Raw genomic sequence first — 23,238 nt, 5'->3', positions numbered from 1 at the left:
GGACCGAATTCCACCCGGCCTTGGAGGTTCTACACAGTCGGTTCAAACATGGAGGGAATGGAATTTATACATAATGTGTACCAAGAGCCAATGGCAATAGGGGTTGCCTTTTTGGATGTAATGTATGGACCAAGCAGAAGTAGAAATTGGAATGAGGATCGCTTTGAGTGTTTGTTGAAAAGCTTGATGACAATCGCTTCTCCCCCAGTGCAATTCCTTCTTGTGGTGTTCTTGACCATGGATCATGTATCATGTTTGAAGAATGCATTAAATAAGACATGCGGACAATATAAAATACACTTCGGTTGCCTTAATTTTGAAACTGCAGATATATTTGTCACTGGATCTATGGATGGCTTAGTTGCCTGTGTACTGGTAAGCAAGGAAAAGCATTTCAACGATATTGAGCACTATACCAATGCACAATGTAAGCCATCGATATATGTTGCAGATGAAAAATATGAAAAATCAAGTGGTGCAGAAGAATCAGGTGATGAGGATGATGATGATGAATTTGACATTGAATTGTCCTTGAAAACAAAACTTTCAAGTATCATGAAAGACATGATCATGGGTTTCTGTCGAGAAGATATGTATTGGACTTGTTCTCTGAGGGGCTTGCTGCAATAGAGTCTCTTTCTTGTAAGAGGCGTGTTGTTTCAGTTGTTGAGACTTATGAGGAGTTGGCAAAGGTTGAAAGTATATGTTGCACGTATGCTTACAGTAATCATGAAATTCGACAATGGGCTGGCTTGCAAGAACCAATATTAGCAATAGAGGGGGTGCCAAAAGAAGATGATACAATTGAAGGTGGAGGGGATAAAGAAATTGATACCATACCAGGACAAAAAGAGCTTCAACCGTTCAATGAAGAGCAGCGTGAGCATTTACAAAAACACGCTTCAAAGTTTTGGGAAACAGAAGAGGAAGCAACAGGTCCTTGAAATTATCCTTTTATATGGTGTTCGTGTTTTCCATATGTTATCTTGCTATATTCTCCATATGATGTATTAATTTTGTTCCAAAGATCTTTTAATATTTCTTGGAAATTTCTTCTATCTCATTGCCATAATTCAAACATTCATATGTATTCTTGAATATGTTTAATTTTCTATATTTCATGAAAAGATGTGTTTGCATGTTGTAATACCTTCGGAGTGTGATACACATCCAAATTTATTTATGAGTTCATAAATGTTAAAAAGTGTGTTGAGTCTTGATTGTGATGAATGAATTAGTGTAAATTGTTGTTTCTATCCTTATTCACTTCATATGAATGCTCAAATATGTTTTGGCCGCTTGGCCAAATATTTTCTTAGTGGGAACACTCGGGCAATGCTAGATAATGTTGGACTCCACTCTATCTATTACGCAAAGGTTTTTGGCATTGTAAGGATATGTAGTTTTGGGGATTAAAATAACTTGAAAGGGTATAGATTCAACAACTTTAGTGGGTATACTAAGCATATGAACATGAATGCTTTCTTTTTTTTAGTATTCCAATTTTGTTTTGAAAAAGAAAAACATGAATGCTTTCACACAAACAAATTGCATTGAGAGCACACAACCTAAAGTTTGACAATTTGGTTTTCCATCTCAATCTTCAGTTTGTTTCTACTTATGAATTTCATTTCCTTGTTTATCAATAGATATTGGCCATCTCAATTTCTCATCGCTAGAAGCATTGCCTATACATGTGACACCTGATCCAATGATTCATTATGTGCCTAATTTGAACATTAGCATGCAAGTTCCAAGCTCAACATGGTTGATTAAAAATGTTGAGGATGCAATGTCTGCAGTTAATGTTCCATTGACAAATGTGAATGCAAGCTTAGAAGGTAAAGGAGAAGATGCAATGTCATTGTATGAAGCCAAGGTGCAGGAAGAAATCTTAGAAGGTAAAGGAGAAGACATAATGTCACCCTCAGAAATAATGTCAAAAGAGGTGATAACAAAAATAAGACTAGCAGTGATAATAGATTTGAAAGGGTTATTGCTCGAGCATTGTTTTTTGAAGTCAAATAAACATATGAGCTTGCACAATGGGAAGCATTGGCTTGTTCTCCGTCTTGGGTGTTTAGAGTTTCTACAATGGTTGCTCGATCACTACCATGTTGGCATTTGGTCCACTGGAGGAGAAAAGGGCATGGTGCAACACATGCTGGACACTTTGGAGCATCATGTTAACAGAAAGTTACATTTCTTCATGGTTTGGGGTGCGATGGCATGCCACAAGCATACAAAGAGTAGAATCATTCGACCAGATAGGATGAATGTGGAAGCGGAGTTTAAACCATTAATGAGAGTGTGGTGTTGTTTTAAAGAGGAATGCAAACCAGCAAGAATAGTGTTCATTGATGTTTCGCCTTACACGGGTTGTGTTAATCCAGCAGAAAATTGCATTTTCCCTACAAAATTTGATATAGATTGTGGTGATTCTATTTTGCTTCATGAGTTATTACCGTACCTACAGATGCTAGATGATGCAGTAGATGTGCGCAGTGCCATCTCTTCTAACAGATTTGGTCAAGCTCCGATTGTCGAAGGGCATGATATGTTCTATTATTTTCAACCAGTGATCCTTGAATTCAAAGAAAAAAACAAAGAAGTTCTCGAAAGGATGAATGTCGAATCTCATATGTCTACTCGTAGTTCAAAAAAAGACACAGAGAAAGGTATTACTTCACCTATAACCAAAACTAGAGTGAGAGGGACTTGTCCTACTACAAGAAGTATGGTGCATGCTCATCATGTTACATTGAATGAAGAGGAAGAATGCATGCTAGGAAAAATTGCCAAAATGGGGCCATTGAAAGATAGTGAGGCAAAACGCTTTGCTATGGTTCTTGGATGCAAGGAAAGGGGAATCACTGCCCATGCTGCAAGGGCATTCTTAGCCAACTTGATTCGATTTTATTGCATAGACAACCCTTAGGGAATGTGAGTGATCTTGTTAATTAGAGTTGCAAACACAAATGCTCAACTAAAACATTTGTACCTACATTCTGATTTATATTTGCACACTATTTAGATCTGATTTGCAAAACATTATGTTTCAATTTGTTTTGTGAAAGAATTAATAGACATTGAGTTAGTACCTTGTCCAAAAAATACTATGTGCTTTATGATGTGAGTTTGTATTTCTCCACTAAAAGAATGATTCTTTGATTTTAAACATATGATAGGTGTTGCAGATTGTCCTAAAAAGTTGAAGAGCTGTCTTATTACAAATTTTGATCTTGCATCCAATGGCTTATGGAAACATAAATTGCCCATACCCATTGAGCATGTGTTCGAAATGAATGGCATCCATTATGAAGTAAAGAAATCAACAATACTTGGGGCAGGATATGGTCTTTTTGTACATACGAGCATCAAGAAAAAACAAGATTTGATGGTATATAATGGTCCAAAGTATGATTATGATACTTGGAGATCTCTCCTCAAGTTTTTCCCAAGGATGAAGACTTATGGAATGTTTGAAGATCCATTCATTGAGCCAGATGTGAAATGTATTGTGGGAGATGTATTTTATGGAAACATTGCTGGATATATAAATAGCTCAATGTATTATAAAGAAAGAACAAATGTTATATTTGTATACATCCCTAAACTACCACCTTGTGCTCAAAAGTCACAAGGAAATTTGAGTGCCCATGGCTACATTACTGTGCAAACCATAAAGGATATCTCCTTCGGAGATGAGCTACTTTGTGAGTATGAATACTAGTATGGAATTGTTAATGATTATGTTAAATGATGTGGTGCAAAATTGACTATGTGTCAATGGTTTAAATTATATTTAGTACAAGAAAGAAATTTAAAAAAAGGTTTTTATCAAGACCATGTCTCTGAGTTTCATGAGCTCTATTGTGATGGAGAGTTTCATGAGCTCTATTGTGATGGAACGGTGTTTTTGAACACCACATTTATATGATGGATGTCAAAGCTCTACCATAATCCTATTGCATATGTCAATACTGCAATTTATCGACATAGAAACATATGCATTTGACATTAATTTGATACATCTAATATACCAAATAAAAATTGACAGTTGTTGCAAGTTTAATTTTGTTATTGAAGACCACATTTATATGACGGATGTCAAAGATCTATAACAATCCTATTGCATATATCAATACTCCAATGAATCTTCCTAATGCAACATCTATAAATTGGCTTTTGTTTGTGGTTTCGATGTATACGAAACAACAAACATCTTTCTTTCACTAGCAAATCAACAAATGTTTTGGCCATGGAGCCATGTTCACATCTATTAAGGCCTTTTGCCATAGCAACATACCGAAGATTTTTGCTTGGGTTTCTAGGTCTAGTCTCCCCCAACATAATTGAAACTTGGGTCCTCAATGGAGCTAATGTTTCAATAAAAAACATCAAATTTTACTTTTGAAGTGACTATATTTTATTTCGTGGGAATTGGGATTTTCCCAAATTCTCTAATATAGTGTTAGAGGACTATGACAAATCTAGTTGAAGAGAGAACTCCATCAACAAATGAAGCATCCAACTTTGTGGCAGAAGTCAAGGACTTTGCCTTTTGAGCAACTTGTCTTTGAATTTTTGTTTATCATCACTTGGTCAAATTTTGAGGTTCTCTACCTGGAGTACTACTCCAAAAAGAATGTCATTTGTTTTGTCTTTTGTAAATCACCTCTAGTCACCATATGATGTAGGCCATGTGATATGTGTTTGGTCTATCCCAATTTTGTAAACCTTGACCCTTGGGCACCTTTGCTAGCATGAGATCCTAGCCATAGATTTATCATTGACCACCATGAGATGGCCATGTGTGACCCCCATGAGATGGCATGAGAAACTATGTGACTAGATGAATCCTTGACATTGCAAGAGGCAAACCCTTGAGGGGGGGTATGTTGGGATAATTATGGTCAAGGGCTTGCTCTAAGGTGCATGTGTGCATCTAGGGGAGTCACATGTGTGTGTGTGTGTGTGTGTTGTAGAAGCACATCTAGTGCTATGAGCTGTCTAGTGTGTGACCTAAGTGATGATGAAAGCCAAAGGTGTTGAGAGATATGGTGCCATGAGCACATAGATTAAAGGCTAAGGTATGTGCTAAGGAAAGAATTAAAGTAGCCACCCTAGGATGTGGACTACATGATGTGGAGATGTGGATCAAGGATATCCATAAGGAGAGATGTGGATCAGAGGATCCCACATGTGTTGACTATTCAAAAGGCACTCTCTATAAGAGGCCTATCATGTATTGTTGATAAGAAGGAAGAAATGCACATTCACTCAACATTCTCTTTATGAGTCCAAGATAAATCTATCTTGGAACCTAATTGACTTGGGGTACATGTCATGAGCACTCTCTTCATCATGTTTGCACTTAGGTTGCATCTCCTTAGATTAGTGTTTCATCTCTGTTTCATTAGGATGTTTTCTCATGACTAAGAGAGTTCGATCCCTTACTTTTACATGGTATCAGAGCTTAGGTCTAGCTATCCTTGATTAGTTGTAGGCACACCTTAGGTACGCATGGTGTCTCTTGACTAAATCTTCCAATTAGAGATTTGTGTCCATCATGTTTGAGAGAGAGAGCGCTAGTCTTTTATATTTTGTTGTTTGACCTCCAATCTAGTAAAAACATTCTACACCTCACAAGCCTCTGAAATGACCCAGCTTCCTCCGAATCAACGGCCAAAAGCCCCATCAACCAAACTCCACGACATTCACACAACTGCATCCACAGCCCACAGTAGCTCCCACAACTATCCCGCAGATCCAGCACCTTCAAAGCCTTCAACATGTGAGCTCTAGATGACAAGCATCACTTTGGAGCCAGTAAGTGAGCTGTGTCTCATTCGGGCTCTTTAATTTGCCTAGCGTCTCATAACTCATGAACCAGTAGATGAAAGGTGCTAGAGCAATGTCCACCAGACCGATGGAGTCTACCAGCTACATCGCGTAAAGCAGAGTCTAGTCTTGTGAAAACCTCGATGAAGTCTTTCTTGGATTGTTCTTGGAGTTCGCCTTTGGGGATTTTGATGATCCAAGCCCCTGCGTCATACACCTTCTTGTCTACATAGTCATCCCAGAAGTGAGCAACAGCTCGCTGGTAAGGATCCTTAGGAAGGAATTCTTCTCAGAGGAGGGCCAAGCTTCATCGATGTATTGGACAATTATGAGGGACTCGGAGACAACCTTCCAATTGTGAATCAAGACAGTGATTTTCTTGTGGATGGGGTTGGAAGAGAGGAGGAGCTGGCTCTTGTTCCCCAAGTCCTTGAGAGTGCTCTCAACGGAAGCAAGAATGGAAGAAGGAGAGAGAGAGACAGAGAGCCACACAAGTTTGGTGGGTGCAGAACCACCCTAATCTTCTTTTTCATTCATTTATATATGTGTTTGAGTATTGTACATAACCGGGGTTAAGGCACAGTGACCTTTAACCCCCACAACCTCCCACTTAAAGGACAATGTGCCTTTAAGAGAGAACAACTAGTGAGCATACTATCCAATGCCCATCAATACGCGACAATACTCAAACCGCTGACTAGGTAGACTCTTCGTCAGCATATCTGCAGGGTTATCGTCTGTATGAACCTTGACAAGCTCTATGTGCTTGTCCTCAAGTACCTCCCTGATGAAATGGTACCTGACCTCAATGTGTTTGGTCTTTGCATGAAAGACCAGATTCTGTGCTAGCTGAGTAGCACTCATGGAATCACTATGCAATGTCGGTACACCTGTATGAATCCCCAAATCTCCCACTAGCCGATCAAGCCATATAGCCTCCTTGCAACCCTCTGTGGCTGCAACATACTCAGCCTCTGTGGTAGACAAAGCAATGCACTTCTGTGTGCGAGACATCCACGACACTGCACCACCTGCAAAGGTGAACACATAACCAGAAGTGGATCTCCTACTATCCACATGCCCTGCATAGTCTGAATCTGTGTACCCAAGTACACGCATGTCTCCTTTACCAAAGCAGATGCACATCTCCTTGGTACCGTTCATGTACCTCATGATGCACTTAACTGCCTCCCAATGCCTCTTTCCTGGATTAGCCATATACCGGCTAACAACTCCCATTGCAAATGCAATGTTTGGTCTAGTAGCTATCATAGCATACATAAGACTCCCAACTGCTGATGCATAAGGAACCTTGGCCATCATGGCCCTCTCCTCATCTGATTTGGGACTATCTGTATGACTTAGTTTCACATATGGAGGCAATGGAGTACTCACTACCTTCCCCCCCTCCATATTGAAACGCTGCAATACTTTTGTAACATACTCTTTTTGTGAAAGCCAAAGGAGTTTCCTACTCCGATCACGCGTGATGCGCATACCAAGAATATGACCTGCAAGTCCCAAATCCTTCATATCAAAGGCCTCATGCAACTTGGCCTTTAAAGCATCTAGCTCATAAGTATTCTTGCTAGCCAATAGCATATCATCCACATATAGCCCAAAGACCACCAGAAAGACTTGCATTGGAAAGCATGCATTGCAACCTTTCTTGAATGGTACGGTTCATCTTTTCTGCAACTGGATTTTGCTCTGGAGTACGAGGGGATGTGAGCTCCCTCTTAATCCCACGTGTATCACAGAAATGCTGAAAGTCATGAGAGAGATACTCTCCACCATTGTCAGTCCGTAGGCATTTAAGCGTTCTACCTGACTGATTCTCAACCAAGGCCAGCCATTTCTGAAATACCTGGAACACATCACTCGTCCGAGCTATAGCATAAGCCCACACTTTCCTAGTTGCATCATCAATGAATGTCACATAGTATTCAGCCCCGCCTAATGACCGTGTAGGCATGGGACCACATACGTCTGAATGCACCAAATCAAGCATTTTAAACTCTTTCTTTCCCCTTCTTTTATGGGCTGATTTAGTCTGCTTCCCATAGAGACAGTGCTCACAAAATTCAAAATCAGAGAAACTCAAATGCGGTACATAACCCAAACGGCATAAGAGTTTCATTCCATTCTGGCTCATGTGCCCCAACCTACAATGCCACAAAGAAGTGCTTGGCTGCTCGGTTATTGCAACAACATGATCAAATACCCCTGATACATGTAAGGGATACAAAGTCCCACACTTGGCACCCCTGGCCAAAAGCATAGAGCCCTTTTGAATTTTCCAACTTTGAAAGCCAAAAGTGGTGTGAAAACCAGCATCATCTAGCTGACCCACTGAAATAAGACTCTTGGTCAGCTTAGGCACATGTCTCACATGTTTCAAAACAAATGCAGACCCATTTGCAAAAGAAAACTTTATGTCACCTGCTCCCACTATGTCACATGCATAGTCATTTCCAAGATGCACACAACCTGTCTTACTGTCATAAGTGGAGAACCATTCCCTATGGGGAGTAACATGGAATGAAGCACCAGAATCCAAAATCCAATCCTGGGAATATGCATCATCTGAAGTGTAAGCAACTCTGCAAATAAACTAGACATGAAGAGGACATCATTGTCACTATCACGTGTGACTGCATTGATCTCCTCGATATTCACTTTTCCTTTGTCCTCCCTTGGACTCTCTTCCTTTTGATTTGCACCCCAATTTGCATTCTTTTTCTTATCCTTTTGCTCTCTTTTCAGCTTGTAGCAATCCTTTTTCATATGGCCCTTCTTGCCACAATGGTAACACTCAATGTTCCGTGCCCTGGATTTGCTACATGACTTCACTCTTTCTTGGGACTTCCCCCTGAACTGTGATCTGCCCCTTTGCACATTTAAGGCTGCATCCTGCTTGTTGCCATCCATAGACTTCCGTCTAATCTCCTCGGCCAACAAGCTACCCACAACATCATCAAATTTCAGTACTACACCAGGTGCAGAGTTACTGACAGCTGTACGGAAGGTATTCCATGAGGATGGCAATGAACATAAGAGAAATATTGCCTTAGTCTCCGCATCAAAATTCATTTTCTGAGCCTGAAGCTGGCTGAAAATAATATTGAATTCATTCAAGTGAGAAGCAATGGAGACCCCTTCCTTCATTTGCAGCTCAAACAACCTCTTCATGAGGTAAACTTTATTAGAGGCAGTTTCCTTCTCATAAGTGGCACACAGTTTCTTCCACAAATCTTTCGTAGTCTGCTCATTTACTACTATGAAATAAACTGACTCTGCAAGATGAAGTCTAATAGTAGACTTTGCTAATGCATCCAACTCATTCCAATCATCCTCAGACATATTTGCAGGCTTAGCTTCAATCCCTGCCAAGGGTTTAATCTGCTTCTTTTGAATAAGCACATCCCTTATCTGTTCTTTCCACAAAGAAAAGTTTGTCCCATCAAACTTTTTAATGCTAAAAAACTCCTTTTCAGGCATGGAAGAGGATGCCATGATGCAAATAAAGCAAAATCCCAAATGCTAGTGCCTGCAAGAGAGAATCACACAAATACCAAGTGCACCCAAATGTGTATGCCACAATAGAGTGAAATATCACCAAAACTCAAAGCTCAAAGCATCAAAAGATGCATCTGACTCATGTGCATATACTATGCATCCATATGAGCAAATCTGGCCCAAAAGAAAATGCCAATAAGTGCCAAATGACTCAAGCATAAACACCGTCCACTGGCATATGATCAATAATATCTCATCCAAGAGAGCATAGCACTATCAATCATCACCTGCAATGTGTCAAACCTGTCCCTCAGCTTAAAATAGCATCCATGTGCAAAGCGTCCATAAAAATAGCATCCTACAAGGCAATTTGGGCCTATCAGCACATCCAACAAGGACCGCAATGCATCCAAATGGCCTATAAATCATCCACTACAACCCAATGCATACCACGAATGAGCGCACAGTGCTCAAACTGCAACCAGAGTGATCCGCATAAGGTAAGCTCAAGAAATCATAGTCCCACGGTAATGAGCGCTACTGAAAATAGAACCTGAGATGCCTCAAAACATGGGCGCCATCGCATAATTGGACTCAGCAAGAAAATCTGCAAATATCTCTCTTCTGTTAGAACTCCAAAATCCCAACCGATGAGTGAGAAATGGGAGTCAATACTTATCCACTGCCATGTGGCATAAATCCTCGGGGGGGTCACTCATCATATGTAACCCTATCATGTGAGTTCAACAGAAGGATATTTTTTATTCCTAAAATTTACAGAAATAAATATACATAAAGGACTATTTAAAATAGTTTTGGAAAAAATTTACAGATTTGTATAGAAAAGGGGTACATTTTATTAATGAAAAAATTTACAGATAAGGGATTTTAAATATAGGCCTTGAACGCACGTGATATAGAGGGTTTATACATAGTGACCCCCCCGAGCATAAATCTAAGGTTTCTAAACCTTAGTATGAAAAAAGCATAACAGAGAGACGAAATCGAATACACAAAGATTTATAACTCTGAAAATCCTCCACCGAATCATGCAAGAACTGCTAGGTAGGGGTTTTTGGGCGTCCGGATTGCAATGGGACAGACGGTTTTGGAAACCGTGGCCTCAATCACTGGGTCCAACACACGGACTGAAAAACGTTTTTTAAAACAGAGCTATTTGTAAACTCCACCGAAGTGCGAATGATGAGTAATATAGAAGTTTTAGGACCTCTTGAGTCCACCGAAACTGACAGATCTGCAAATGGTTGCTTCAAACTTGAGTTCCAACACCCGGGCAAAAAAACGCAGGAACCGACACAGTGAGTCAGAAATCCACTGAAATGATCCCAGATTCAAGAATGAAGGTGTTTCCAAGCTCCTGAAGTAATGTGGACACCAAAAGCAAGCAATAGTTGCCTCTACAAGTCAATATGGAGTCTCTGTCATCGAACGGAATAGGGAAAAGCTCAAAAAATGACTTTTTCTTTGAAAGCTCTTAACAGGCTCTCAAAACCACTTCGTAAAGCCAAAGTGACTTTTCCAAAGGTTCCTCCAAGGTCGCTGCACACTCGGATGTAAGTAAAGTCACCCACAAAGCTTCCCACAGAGCTTCTCCTTCCTCCCACAGAGCTGCTGAGCTTCCAAGCATTCACGCACGCTCAGTTAGATCACCCGGGCTCTGATACCAGTTGAGAGTGCTCTCAACGGAAGCAAGAACGGAAGAAGGAGAGAGAGAGACAGAGAGCCACACAAGTTTGGTGGGTGCAAAACCACCCTAATCTTCTTTTTCATTCATTTATATATGTGTTTGAGTATTATACATAATCGGGGTTAAGGCACAGTGACCTTTAACCCCCACAGTCCTCCTCGTGATATTGATAAGAAACGCCTTTCTTCTTGAGGGCGACAAGGACACGCAAGCCAAACATACTAAGCTACTCCAATAGCTGCCAATGGCTCAATAACTATATCGTCAATGTGCCTTCTACAAACTTCACGAAAGTGACTCCTCCATGTGATGCCTCAGCCTCGTAACAGCAGGCGACCTCCAACGGTTGCTACCTCCAATGAATTAGCTCTATGCAAAACTCTCCAGCTACTAACAAGCACCTTCAGCTTGCTCCTCTGTCTCCAAATACCTCGCCTCACTCCACGATTAACAGCCGTCCAATAGTGACAGCTCCTGAATACAAGGCACACAATGAACAAAGAGTGAACCAGCAGCTCTCTCCTCATAGCAAGGAAGCAAGGAAGCTCCCACAACAGACTACTCCACCAAAATACTGAGCAATCAAGCGGCATGTTCCTACGTCACCACAACGATGCTTCATCCCATCAATGACTTCTAGCTCACAAACTTTCTGCATAAGCCTAACCGAACTGAATTAACCCAAGTCTAAGAAAACTTAACCATGGTCCAAGCAACTGAACCTAACCATAAGCTTAACCAAGGTTAACCTTAACCACAGTTAAAGCCTTATCTGCCACATCACTTTTGTGAACCTTAGGAAACCTTAGAAAGAAACCTTTGAAGCTACAGAGGAATTGTAGCCACGACGGCTCGCAAAGGCGCGCGATTTCTTCTGGAGATTTCGCATCACGGTCTCAGATTGCCACATCATCATAAGTGCCAACTAAGCACACAAAAACCCTTTCCAAGCATAGTCCTGCAAGCAGCATGTGAACAGCCAAGCCACATCATCAAAGGCCGCTTCTTCACAGAATCTTCGACAAGCCATAACTTCCAATCTAGGAAGAATTTGCACATGCTCCAAAAAGGAAAAGTGATTGTCTTTTCAAGCTCTACATGCCTATCAGTTCAAAATCATTGTATGCAATTAGACACTACCATTGAAGCAAAACGAAGCTCATGGTAAGACCTTTGCAACAAATGGAAAATCAATACATGAATGCACACATCGCTGTCATAAGCATGCCAAAAGCACAAGTGCATGAGATGACCATAACACAAAACTTTGGCATCCACACATAAAGCATTAAGGCACATGGAAGAACAAAGCATCATGCATCAAGCTACATCAAGCAAAGATGTGAACGCCATCGACATCAAGCATTGAAAAGTAAAATCCTTTCCACCTTCAGCCCATATGTTTTGTAAACCAAGCCTGACCACTTGAGAGTAGCTATGAAAGCACTTAGGGGAGGTATTGACATGTAAAAACCACACTTGACCACCTTAAGTAGCAATGCATGCACTAAGGGGAGGTGATGGATTTGTAACTAACATCTAATCACCTTGTAGTAGCCAAAGGATCATGGCACCAAGGGGAGGTGTTGAGAGATATGGTGCCATGAGCACATAGATTAAAGGCTAAGGTATGTGCTAAGGAAAGAATTAAAGTAGCCACCCTAGGATGTGGACTACATGATGTGGAGATGTGGATCGAGGATATCCACAAGGAGAGATGTGGATCAGAGGATCCCACATGTGTTGACTATTCAAAGGGCACTCTCTATAAGAGGCCTATCATGTGTTGTTGATAAGAAGGAAGAAATGCACATTCACTCAAGATTCTCTTTATGAGTCCAAGCTAATCTATCTTGGAATCTAATTGACTTGGGGTACATGTCATGAGCACTCTCTTCATCATGTTTGCACTTAGGTTGCATTCTCCTTAGATTAGTGTTTCATTAGGATGTTTTCTCATGACTAAGAGAGCTCGATCCCTTACTTTTACAAAAGACCCCACATGGGAGGTTCCCCAGTCCCACTAATGTAGGGGTTGATTGCCACTGATATAGGGGAGGTGCCTACACCATCCTCTCTTTCTATATAATGGAGGACATTCCTTCATTTTGATACATGGATTTTGCCTCACTTGAGCTCTCTCTCTTTGTGCCATGATGTATCTCTTCTATACTCCACGCTCTTTTGTAGCTTTACTTAATAAACTTTTTCATTCATGATGCTACATGCCAAGGTACATCATCTACTAGCAATGTAGAGCTCACGTGGACAAGGAAGGAGGTGGGGACATATTGAATGGAAGGAGAGGACAAGTGTTGCAATCAGGACCAAAACAATTGATATAGGTCCTTGATCTCATTGAACTTAGATTGCCCATTATATTATGAGGCTATAGTAGTCTTTTTATTATGGTAAAGTGCATTTGTACATTCTTTTGTCTCCCTTTTTGTGTAGTTGAGTATCAATTTGTATCCCCCTTACAAAGCTTTTTGTAATACATCTTACACTTGAAGGTTTTAATATCTACCTTTAAAGGGCCTTTTGTAACATTTTCAATTTACATATTTCATATCCTTTTTAGCATGCTACTTATGTGCACCTTAACAAATAACATGGCAACTTATAGTGAGAAATAAAATAGTGCTCAAAGTGATCCCATTCTATCTCCCAATTTTTTTAAAATTTACACAACGTTAGTGACGGCCAATGAGCCATTTAATACAAATATCAATGCTATTACGCAAAGTATTGTTGTCACCAATCAGACTAAATGTTAATGTTATTACCAACCCATTCTATCAGTGCAAATTTTGGCCCACTATGCTTCGAGAAACCATTGGCAATCGATAGATATATCAGCGATTCTATATCAAAGATAATGTTGGTAGTTTTAAACTTAGAAAATTTTCATTTTCTTCACAGATTCTATTAGAATTTATGTCAAAATTTTGCCAATCTCTTGCAATATAATTAAGTTCCTCCCACCAAAACTTTTATTTGCACTTTTTCATATAAATAATAAAAAAGTTCATGACTCTACAATTCCATTCAACACAAAACTTAAGCTTGATAATTATAATATTTTGAATATGAAAAAGTAAACATTTCATATTGCTTGGACTATAACATAGTCACACGAGCCATTACACACTATGCAATGTACCCGTGTTGATCCTTCCATCATCCCCACGAATCAAATGGACATTAGTTTTGAAAGTTCTATTACTCACATGTTGCTTTAGGTAATCTATTAGTCATTCACTATTAACTCTTGGGCTGCCACTCTGTTTTTCCACGTAAGACTTCACTCTTGGCATCTTGCAAGCGCAAAAGGTGTTCAAATTGCAATGGCATTGACAACTTCGACCCTCTAATGGAAATGGTGTTGGTTTCAAGAGGCATAGTTGTGGTCAGCTCTTGGTTGTGGTGGTACATGTCGAGGGAAGTATCAAGATGAGACCTTGGTCTCGTTAAAGAGGTCACAATGTCAACATGACTACACTCCTTTTTATATTCTAGGATGATGCTTTTGAGGTCATACGAGACCCGCAACCATTTTGGAATACTCTGCATCCATATAAGCCATTGTTAGCAAAATTCCCACACCCATTTGCATGAATGGAAAAAGAAGGTAGGTCTGATAACTTTGACATAATAGAGTTACATAAAATGTAGGACAAAGAGTGCTCATTTTTCTTTTCCTAAAAAGATGTAACTGTAAATGTATGATCCACAATAATTATATCATACCTTGGCCTTGCAAATGGTCTATCCACGGTCTATCAAATGTGCATGAGACATGGTGGCCTACTGTGCTAATCAAGAGCAAGGTGACCTCGATGCTCTCACCAAAACCTTCTTGGTGAAAACATGGCTTCCTTCAACCATGCCCCTTGCATGAATTCACTATAGAAGGTGCAATAATGGTCCAATGTCATATCCTAGAGTGCACTCTAATGTAGAGGTGAAACAATGGCTCAACAAATCAAATCATGTCGTCATATGCTACTTTATGTCGATATCAACCATATCAAGAGGAAGAGCCTTTGAAGAAAGATTTAATATTTTTGTCATGTCGTTTTGCAAGGACTTGCAAGTTGCTTAGTGTGATTTTGCACTTGTTATCCATTTTTTAGCACTAGGAAGACTTGGATCCCCCTTTGTGTGATTTTCCAAGTTCAAACTAGACCTATTTTTCAAATGTCTTTTTAAAGAAGCTCCTTGTCTGGTGTGTAGCTTTGTTTAGCTGCTCTCTCTCTCTCTCACACACACACACACACACAACTGTTCTCTCTCTCTCTCTCTCTCTCTCTCTCTCTCTCTCTCACACACACACACACATACACGTGTACACACACACAAAATTGTTCTCTCTCTCTCTCTCTCTCTCTCTCTCACACACACACACACCCAAAAAAAAAACCTGTCTTTATTTCTCTCAACCCTTTCTCCCATCCTGCCCATCAATTCCACAGCTAAAAAAGCACAAGGCAATGCCTACGCTCTTATTCAAGCAATATTTTTGTAAGCCTGTCTCTTTAGAAGACTTAGTAGAGCTAAGTAGAGAATTAGATTCTCCGTTGTTCATTGAGTTGGGCTTCTGCACTATATGGATATCATTCTTCGAAGGAGGCTTAAAGAGCCTTTCAACTAGCCAAACACCTTTAAAAAATTGTTAGCTTCCTCTAAGCACTCCTTAACACTATATTAGGAAGCATGCCCATGTGAACTTGTTTTGTAATTGAGTTGAGTTGAGTCTAGTATTTGTTTCTCGGGGCAAACTCTAGTATGTGTCCTCTACAAGGCGTTGCTCTCAACCAGTGCGAGAAAGAAAGACCGGGCCTTACCTCAAGTAACCAGCCTATGTACTTGACATGATTCACGTGTTGATTCATATCCACGTCCTGAAGTTGTGGCTGCGGTTCCACTTGGGCCAAGAGAGTTAGTTCACGGGCGAACTTATTGTACCATTAGCTCAAGAACCACGAGATTCAGACCTCATTGCCTCAACTTCTAAGTATTTAATGAGAAACACACGTACCACTAGCCCAGTCTTGATGTAGGGAGCAGAGTTGTCGAGCATTGGTATCCTCGTACAAGACTGCTCTTCAAAAGCAGATCTATCCACAAACACGGGAGAGATCTCTTCTCTAACTTCGTCCGGCATCTTGGACAGCCTCCTCAGTTCTTGATTCATCATGGCCCAATTGCTGTGATATATACGATCACCCACTCAAGCAAAAAACTCATAGTTAGCTCAACGTCCGATTAAAGAGGACGATGATATAAGGTCTGAACAGAGCGCACCGCCGCATGATACTATTGGTGTTGCTTCAGCCTCCATTCGTTCACCTTACCTGGTTGCTCGCGCAATAATCTCACAGGTGGACACATCACGAACTAAGAAGTCTCGCCGCATACCATGCTTGCCATAGCCGGTAACCCAGGAGTCGATCTCAACAGCCTCCCCCCTGCAATTACGTAAATGAGTTGAATCGCATTGCTTCTCGTTGATGGCGTGCATTTTGAAGCCACGAGGATTCAAAACTTTCTTGTACCAGACAGGGTATCGCGTTACTTGGATTTGCATTTTAGTGACAATCCAGATAAGCCCGTTCTGCATCATTGCATGTGTCCTTCCCATTCCATCTCCCACGAAATCGAGCATGCCAACATGATTCAGCGCCGTTTCCTGCGAGTAAGCCCCACAAAAGGCACTAAGGGATGAGCATCCGCTTGTAAGCAATGTAACCGCAAATGTCACTTTTGATGAATCTCCTCTCTCTCTCTCTCTCTCTCTCTCTCTCTCTCTCTCTCCCTTCAACTGTAGAATATCCGAAAAAACAGAAGACGCCACATCCTTAAATTGAAAGACGAGCCTCGAGCCCCGTAATGATCGTGAATGACAAACTAAAGAGGTTTACGTTTCAATCGAGTGGAAGAGGGATCACCTGAAAAAGATTTGTAATCGTTTCAATGGAAGCCGTCTGGTCGGATCCCACCTCGTATGAACGGATAACAAATCTTTGACGGTAGATCAACGCGTTGTCCACTCGTACGAAACTTCCGGCACCAAAAGGATGCAACGGAATGCGGCGCTTGCAGGTGGTCTGCTTCACGGCTAATGCTGTCTGCAGCTGGCCTACATCGGTTGAAGTGACGGGCGAATCGTGGGAAGGTAGTGGCGACAGGAGCGTCTCCTTGGGTGGTGTCGCCGCATTATAAGCAGCATGAACTGTGCATGCCAGTGAGCCGGGCGAGGGAGCAGATGGCACCTTGAGGCTGAAGGAGTCGAGGGTGGTGCAGATGATGCGTTGAGCTGATGCAGGAAGGAGAAGCTGGGCGTAAGGCTTACTGTAGAAAGACGACATAGTGTCCTTCTAAGCTCGCAATGTGGTTGAAGACGGTGTACTATCGTTTACATACTTATAGTTAATCAGTTACGTTGATCTTTTCTTTCTTTCTTTTTTTCCGTGCAAAAAATAGATTTTATTAATATAAAAATAAAATTCCAGGCAACAAGTGAAAGAAATGAATGAGTTTTATCATTTACGCCTAGGAAAAAAACAGCAGTAGTAGAAGAGAGGAAGGAGGAAGGATTACAAGTGATGTGTGCGTGGAGGTTGGGAGTAGGGGGAAGAGAGAGAGAGAGAGAGAGAAGATTTCAAGGGAGGGAAATAGTAAGTGAAACTTTGACCACTCCAACGCCTTGCATAAAAAGGCAAAGAATTTTTGAAATTCAAAATCCCAATAAGATCTACCCCACGGGGAGACCAAAAAGGTCTCCCCAGTGCATTTAAGTTTTCTCAATCTCAACTAATCTCAACTACATATTGACATGGATGTAGGGCATGGAAGTAAAAGAGACAGACAGACATTCATACATAGACAGACAAATAGATAGACAAACAGTTCAAGATGATGGTTTTAATTCTTTGTTTTTTAAGAAAGAACTAGTTGAGATTGAGAAAACTTAAATGTAGTAGGGATAGGGTAGGGGTAGGCCATGGGTTAGCATTTGCAACAAGTAAAGATGACCTCGATAGTAACTGCAAGGATCCCCAGGTCATCTTTACTCGTTGGAAATGCTAACCCATGGCCTACCCCTACCCTGTCCCTACCACATTTAAGTTTTCTCAATCTCAACTAAACTATACCAAATATTGGCAAGCCCTTTCCAAGCATAGATGTAGGCCGAGGAAGAGTGCATGCGCACATGAGAGAGAGAGAGAGAGAGAGAGAGAGAGAGATGATGGTTTAAATTCTTTGTTTGATTTGAAGAAAGAAGAAGGGTCTATCATGTTCTCTTAGTTTACAAACACATATATTTAAATATGCATCCAGCAAAGCTTTTCCTATGTTTTCTTTGATCTCTTAGTTTACAAAAAGATATATTTTAATATGCATCTAGAAAGGCTTTTCCTATGCTTTCTTACTCAATTCAAAATAATAACTTCTAAATTTCTTGAGGTTTGAGTTTCACGAATGCATGATGCACATGCAAAGACCCATTTTGATATCCTTTAAGACTGCATCGGTTCTAAAATTTGAGTCCTACATGTGTAGTTTGATACCATACTACAAACAATAAGAACTTGACTCCCCCTCCATTCCTTTCTATCCATCTGTAAGCCATTATGCTTGAAGGGGGTTTGAAGGTACCTATTGTTGGTTGCTTTTTTATCCTCTTTCTAAGATGTAACTTGCCATCTAGTGCTCTCTTTATCTTTGAGAATAAGGACTGAATTCCTTTCTTCCTTAGTAGTCTACATGTCCATCTATAGGCCATGTTGCTTGAAGAATTTCTTGAAAGAGCCTTAAAGTTATCTATTCTTGGTTGGTGCATCTTTAACTCGTTTATAGGTCTAATGTCAATTGCCATTTGATATTTTCTTGATCTTTGAGATTGGCACTAGCTTACTACTCATCATTGCCATTTGACATTTTCTTGATCTTTCTGATTAGCACTACATGTCACCTTTCAGCTTACTACTCATCATTGCTTTGTCCAATGCTTGGGTATGACTAGGTCTCTAACTTCTTTCCAAGATTTCAAATTTCCCTTTGTCAATCAGCCATCTAGTTCTTTCTTGGTCTTTGAGGGCTCGAGGACTAAGAAATCCTATGTATCACGTGCGTTCAAGGGGTATTTAAAGAATCCCTCAACTAAAATTTTTCCTCGAATAAAAACACCCCTCTTTACTTATGAACTAAGTAATTTTTTTGTAAAATTAAATTAAAAAACCCCTGTTATTGTAATCTTGTTAAATTTTTTCAAAAAGTTGAATTAAAATACATGTGGTACACTAAATGTTTTTGAGGTGAACCCCCCGAGTTTGATGGGGTCCTTTTATTTTGACTACTCTTTGTTGCTCCCTTCAAATGCATTGGCTCAACTAGTATTAGTTGTGGATTTTAAAATCTTATTCAATCTTCCACCTTAGGTGTAGAGAAGGGGGAATAATTGGGAGACCTCAACATAAAGTAAACAAGGTAATGGGATTGCCAAGGGAGTGTAGTCATCAAACGTTGTATACATAAATACATATTTTTAGTCTTAGATATATAAGTTCAACAATTTAAGGGTTGGTCGTTTAAATGGAAGGGGGAGAAACTAGCATATGTGATACCATCCAAGAGTCAAGCAGGGGTTTTTAAAAATAGGGTACGGGAAGTAGCAAGCTAAGGGTGTCCACTTTTTGTTCACTCGCCAATCCTTAGGAGGTCGAAAAACAAGCTTTTTAGCACACAAAAATGCAAATCTCACCTACTTCCCTATGGATCTAGTCTTTGAAGTCTTCAGACACAACATCACACTTGCTATTGTGCACACAATCGTATAGTCTGATCGAAAATTCGATGCACACAAAAAAAATTCTTTGTGTCACACGGCATGGTTCCAGGGTGGTCACACCTTTGTCACGAACAGAGAGTGTCATATTAAATTCTAAATTTCTCACTCATTTTAGATTAAATGTTATTGAAACTTTGTAAGTGGTCTCTTTACATTATGTAGAGCTTAACTTGATTTATTAGTAATTTTTTGAATGACTTATGTAATTATAAATAATTATTTATAATAAATAAAGTCATAAAATACATGCATTTTAGTAGCACACCACATTTTTTTAGTATTTTGAATAATTAAGCAAATCCAATTCGGTGGAAGGTTAGTAGGCACATAAGGGTGTGTGGTTGAATCATCAAATCCCAAATCCAATAGTTAGATTTAGGAAGATTGAAGTTTAATTTTTACTTTTACTCCTATGAGGATCAACAAAGAATATTAAAAATAAATCTAGTAATTCTTAAACATGACCAAACATTTCAAAAATGTCAATGTTATTAGTCCTCCGCATGATGAATAAGGGGAAAAAATTTTGGTTAAATTCGAGTAAGGGAAATGTATGATATGGCCTCCAAGAGTGAAATCTCCCTTTTGTGGGGGAAAAAGGGCCACCCAAGCCTAATACCAAGACAAGGTAGGCTTGGTATTAGGCTTGGTGAGGTAGGCTAGGAACATCACTGACCCTAGTGGCAATCCTTTGGAGTGTTCATGCTGCCCATGTGGAAGGCTGAGCCATCTAGTTTTGCCTTGCAACCATGCCACATTGTTAGACCGCGTGGTGCCATGTCATCAAGGAGATGTGACATCACTCCTTGCCATGTCACCTTACATTCCGGAGTTCAAGATTGGGCAGAGGTCATTTGAGCGATGCAGGCCATGGTTTGTGCGATGCTCTCAGGAGCGTGACACATGCTGTTGTCGCTACCATGTGGATTTTGGATTGATGTATGACGTATCCCGTTCCCTTGATGGTCATAGGGGAGTGGTTCCTACTAGCCCTCGTGACTTTATTCATTCCATATTGTGTATACGAGATGGTGATGCTTTATTCCACTCCCTTGATTGTGTGGAAGGTAGGTGTACTTTGTGTGGTGACTTTGCTAGAATGCCACGAGTTGCACTAGATACTTGTGATGTGCAGATGGTTCGTTGGCAGTAGTATGAGTACAGTACCTTGACATTAGATGGTGGATCACAGTCGAGGAGGTTGCAGCTTGTGGGGAAGGAGACACCACGTGTTGTATTTATTGATAGTTTTCGAGGGAAGCTATACCGCTACATATGCCACTCGCACACTGCGAAATGGGAGGATAGTCAATTCCGTGCATGTTTGAGGACATTTCCTACAGGGGTAATTGTCTCAGTGGTGGACTTTGCAGAGAATTACACCTTTGGACCACAGCATGAGATCCAATCAGAGTATTATTTCTCCGAACAGGTGACGTGTGATTGAGTATTGATTTTTTTATGGCCTCATTATATTGAATTATTTCAATAGTCATATTTTTTTTCAATGCCATATTGCAGGTTGCTATATTTGTGCACATTAGCTATCGTCAAACATAGGCTCATGTGGATGGCATTGATAGCACCATGGACTCACGCATCATTGTGCGAGAGTATCACTTCTACATTAGTGATGATCGATCGCATGATGCCCATTTTGTGCAGCATTGCTTCACTTTGCATGATAGTTTCTTGAGGGATCATGGTGTCACATGGCAGTAGCACTAGATCTGGTCAGACGGCTATGGTGGTCAGTTCAAATCCACTAGACAGTTTTATTGGTTCTGCAGATGGCACCGTGAGACAGGCATTCCGATCACATGGAGATACTTCGAGACAGGGCACAGTAAGGGAGAGCACGATGGTGCAGGTGCTTGCATGAAGTGTGCTTTGCATCGATACCAATTGCGTCACATTACCGATCGCTTCAAGGATGCACATGATGTGGTGTGGTGGTGTAGCCAGCACTTATCCACTAGTGCTATCTCCTCGTTTCAGTCGCATGACGATAGGGTGGTGAGCCGGTATTTTTGGTGTGTGGACATTGGGAGTCTTGATCGGTCTAGGCCTTTTGATTGTCATTCAGTGTCTGGCACTCTTGATTTCCATTCCATCAGGAGCATAGGTGAGTCTCACCCTGCAATCTTTTCTCGACGGTTTGCATGTTTTTGCTCTGCATGCATTGATGATGATTGGGGAGGGTGCTCCATGATACCATGGGCCGACCCATGGGTACGGTGAGTGCTTTCTCCCTTCCAGCCTTGGGACGAGGTACATGATTATCAAGATGAGGGATTTAGTTCCTCTAGAGATTATGACCATCTTACAGATATGTTGCGTATTGGTGATATCTTCGTAGTTATTGCTTCGGAGGGCAATGAGGAGGGTGTGGATTATTACTTGTTGCGATGCTCTATGCTGAAGAGTGTGCTGAATGAGGATACAGTGGATGGGCATGGGATGCACTTCAATGCTCATAGCATGATCGTAGGTGGCCACTATTTTCAGCAGATACAGAGGCGTGGTCGCTATATTGAGTTCCAGGAGTACATGGCAGATGAGGAGGCATACATGTATTCTCATCTTGTTGTTGCAATCAAGATTACTTTGAGTCGTGTTCGCACTCGCAAGGTGACGTCCACTCCACGATGGCACCTTGCAGTGGCGAATCATGAGAGCATACTTGCAACTATTGGCATCAGAGCTGATCCTGAGGAGTAGCACATTACATATCATATTTTTTGGGATCATCAGTTGATCAGATTGATTTTTATTGGGTATCACTATTTGATTACACATTTTTGTATTCGATATGTGTAGGCTCACTGCGTGACCGTACCATTATAATTTTCATGGACTCATATTTTGTATTTCACTCTGATGGTTGTACACACGTTCATACATATCATTGTATTAGATTCTATTTTATACATGATGTCCGATATCTTCTCAATGGGATTTGTTGTGTTTGTAAAACAAAAAATTGTTTATTAGTAGTAATGTTGTAATTGTGTTTTATGCTTTAGGACATTTTAAAAACGTGACTAAGAAAATTTGTGCACGTACTTACGAAATACGCGTGTGGACTTATCTATTGGTCCCTACTAGCACGACTACGTATGAAAAATGGTGCACGTACTAACAAAATACGCATGTGGACATTTCTGTTGGGGATGAAACTTTGCACGACTCTTAGGCCACCCTAGACATACATCCACGCAAGATTTGGTCTCCAACTGATTTGGTATGTGCCACGTGGAAGGTATAATGCGTACATTTTTACAATCCCTACTAGCACAACTGCGTATGAAAA

The 23,238-nt window shown here is 40.5% G+C and overlaps 1 protein-coding gene and 1 pseudogene across 1 annotated transcript; both read right to left on the bottom strand.

The window, feature by feature from the left end:
- Nucleotides 1-5,790: 5,790 nt before the first annotated feature.
- Nucleotides 5,791-11,960, bottom strand: LOC147882720 (putative glutathione S-transferase parC; annotated as a pseudogene).
- A 2,184-nt stretch (nt 11,961-14,144) lies between these two features.
- On the bottom strand, nt 14,145-17,442 carry LOC147882719 (palmitoyl-acyl carrier protein thioesterase, chloroplastic-like). The gene is made up of 6 exons (XM_087400210.1): nt 17,023-17,442; nt 16,630-16,763; nt 16,429-16,542; nt 16,113-16,281; nt 15,919-15,987; nt 14,145-14,638 (listed from the first exon to the last, which is right to left on the bottom strand). Exons 1-6 carry the CDS (start codon nt 17,440-17,442, stop codon nt 14,336-14,338), a joined length of 1,209 nt encoding a protein of 402 aa, XP_087256336.1. The 3' UTR covers nt 14,145-14,335.
- Nucleotides 17,443-23,238: the final 5,796 nt, after the last annotated feature.

The sequence above is a fragment of the Dipteris shenzhenensis genome, chromosome 29 (genome assembly GCF_047967505.1).
Source record: "Dipteris shenzhenensis isolate YYH24624 ecotype China chromosome 29, Dip_SZ_1.0, whole genome shotgun sequence".
Classification (NCBI taxonomy): domain Eukaryota; kingdom Viridiplantae; phylum Streptophyta; class Polypodiopsida; order Gleicheniales; family Dipteridaceae; genus Dipteris; species Dipteris shenzhenensis.
This window is presented reverse-complemented; position numbering and strand designations above follow the sequence as displayed.

Bases quoted from the DNA above. Each gene is read 5' to 3' on its own strand.
- LOC147882719 (XM_087400210.1), bottom strand. From the start codon at position 17,442: ATGTCGTCTTTCTACAGTAAGCCTTACGCCCAGCTTCTCCTTCCTGCA. The intron at 15,988-16,112 runs GTACGTGTGTTT...GTGGAACCGCAG, and splicing joins ACATCAAGACTGGGCTAGTG to CCACAACTTCAGGACGTGGA. The intron at 14,639-15,918 runs GTAAGGCCCGGT...ATATGGATGCAG, and splicing joins ACATAGGCTGGTTACTTGAG to AGTATTCCAAAATGGTTGCG.